Raw genomic sequence first — 2,588 nt, 5'->3', positions numbered from 1 at the left:
TTATATGAATAGTTTAAATTACCCAATCTGTCTGCATCTTCATTATTGTACTCATGTCCACTAAAATTCTTTGTAAAATTTAATTACACAATATGTATACATTTCCTAATTCATGTACTTATCCATTTACGGCAGGAATTGTAGACCTTTCTCCTGGCATTGTTGAGCTCCGAGCCAATGACACGCCAACAATATTCCATCCTCAATGTCTTTATTTCGTTCCTTACATTTCTTTTAACGCCAAAGCCAGTTTTCCAACTCTTAACCTCACCTTCATACGTCTCCATGTGTCTCATGCAAAAAATGCCGCAGTCAGTGTAATTCTTGTAATCCTGCCATGGCAATTTCAAACATATCTTTTCCAAACCGCCATACTTTTCAGCAAGAGCGGGGTCTACGTCGTTCATATATTGTTGAATGTAGTCATCCTGATACATCATTACAAACAACATGATGTAATGTATTTTAGTGCTACTAGAATTCCAAAATTTAACTATTTGAAATTTTAATTGTAGTCATACCAAGATTTGTGCATTCTTATATCTTGTTTCGAAGGGCGATTGCATAGGTGCCTGCCTGTTGTCAATTACTTGAAATTGCCTTTGTATGAAGTTATAGCAAACCAAGTAGAAATGTCTGTCATCAATGATTGGAAAAAACAACTGTGGATAGAATTACAAAAAATTAGATTTGAACTGAGTTGTACATGCTATTATAAGGTCCCACAGCCAGAGATGTACTTACGAGGTCCACTTCATAGAGGTCCCTTTTCGAAATTTGGAAAGCCCGACCTTCTCGACAGAACCTTTCATTGAATTTGTCTCGGTTAGTTATCCCACCTTCACGAAAAATCTGTTTACAACAGTCTTTATTCTCACAAGAATAACATAATTGATAAATAACAGTGCTAGTACAACTTACGGTGAGCACGGTTGTGTAGAAAATCTTATTGTAACGACGTTTAACATTTTTCCTAGAAAGGTCGTGCAACATGTATGACCAAACGTCAATAATCATACTGTCTACCCAGGTTTGATCAGCCATTGTAAGCATGTCCCCGCGCGTCACGTGTAGACATAGGTTGTCCGCAATAAATAACATTTCACTGCATGATAACAGAAAAACATGTTTCAGAATGGTGTACAAATTATATTTTTTATGAATAATTAAGTATGTCCAGGAAACATTACCTTGGATCAAGTCCTGTAGCAAATATAAAACCCACAAAAATCTTCTAAATGTTTGTCATTTTTTTTACATCCCTAAACATTTTATTGAAATATGGGGTTTTCAAAGCTGGAGGCAATTCCAATGCTTGAAGCCAGTCTTTCATTTGCATGTGTGGACGAGAAGAGTCAGTTTGAAGTGGCGGTAGTAGACTGGAGATGCCTTCTTCCGGTTCATTCTTTACTATCGCCAAAGAAGTGTCAGTTTGAAGTGGCAGTGGTAGACTGGAGATGCATTCTTCCGGTTCCTTTTTTACTATCGCCAAAGAAGGGGAGTTGTTGTTGGTTTCGGATTTGATGACATCGGTTAACCAATCTGTTTTCAAATTTCGGGGGACTTTTCTGCAGACACTTAAGGCCTTTGACGGTCATGCTTCCTCTTTTTTTTGGATAATTTGGGTAGGAGGGGTTGGGGTTGTAGCAATGGGGTTGGCTATGGGTTTGGGTTGTGCAATTGGAGGGATTGGGGTTGGGGTTGGAGCAATGGGATTGGCTATGGGTTTGGGTTGTGCAATTGGAGGGGTTGGGGTTGGGGTTGGAGCAATGAGGTTGGCTTTTGGTTTGGGTTGTGCAATAGGAGGGGTTGGGGTTGGAGGAATGGGGCTGGCTTTGGGTTTTGGTTGTGCAATTGGAGGGGTTGGGGTTGGGGTTGGAGGAATGGGGTTGGCTTTGGGTTTTGGTTGTGCAATAGGAGGGGTTGGGGTTGGGGTTGGAGGAATGGGGTTGGCTTTGGGTTTTGGTTGTGCAATAGGAGGGGTTGGGGTTGGGGTTGGAGGAATGGGGTTGGCTTTGGGTTTGGGTTGTGCAATAGGAGGGGTTGAGGTTGGGGTTGGAGGAATGGGGTTGGCTTTGGGTTTTGGTTGTGCAATAGGAGGGGTTGGGGTTGGGGTTGGAGGAATAGGGTTGGCTTTGGGTTTGGGTTGTGCAATTGGAGGGGTTGGGGTTGGGGTTTTTGTTTCTGTTTGTAGTGGAATTGGGTTCTTGTGGGATTGGTCCGTTGGTGTGAGGGTGGTTTGTGTGTTGTCTTGGGTGTTTAGAGGAAGGGTGTTGCATTTTGCTTGTGTGTTGGCTTTGCTGTTTTTAAGGTGTTGGTAGGAAGGGTGCTGTTGTTGGCTAGGGCTGTTGTAATGGTGTTGGCTTTGTTTTTTTTTGGGTGTTTGGAGAAAGGCTGCTCTTGTTGGTTTGGTCTGTTGTAGTGGTGTTGGATGGGGTGTTGGTTTCGGTGGTGGGGGTGAATGTGTTCTTGTTGGATGGGGCCGTTGGATTGGTGTTGGCAGGGTTGTTGGTAGGAAGGGTGTTGCCTTTCGCTTGGGTGGTGGCTTCTGTGTTGGGGTTAATGCCACTTCCTCTGGGCTGCTGCTT

General features: G+C 42.9%; 1 protein-coding gene across 1 annotated transcript; it reads left to right on the top strand.

The window, feature by feature from the left end:
• Positions 1-1,281: 1,281 nt before the first annotated feature.
• LOC124930561 (keratin, type II cytoskeletal I-like) lies at positions 1,282-1,977 on the top strand. The gene is made up of 3 exons (XM_047470893.1): positions 1,282-1,371; positions 1,575-1,874; positions 1,918-1,977. Exons 1-3 carry the CDS (start codon positions 1,282-1,284, stop codon positions 1,975-1,977), a joined length of 450 nt encoding a protein of 149 aa, XP_047326849.1.
• The last annotated feature ends 611 nt before the right edge of the window (positions 1,978-2,588 follow it).

The sequence above is a fragment of the Impatiens glandulifera genome, chromosome 3 (assembly GCF_907164915.1).
Source record: "Impatiens glandulifera chromosome 3, dImpGla2.1, whole genome shotgun sequence".
NCBI classification, from domain to species: Eukaryota; Viridiplantae; Streptophyta; class Magnoliopsida; order Ericales; family Balsaminaceae; genus Impatiens; species Impatiens glandulifera.
The sequence above is the reverse complement of the archived record's forward strand: the minus strand, read 5'-3'. Positions and strand labels throughout refer to the sequence as shown.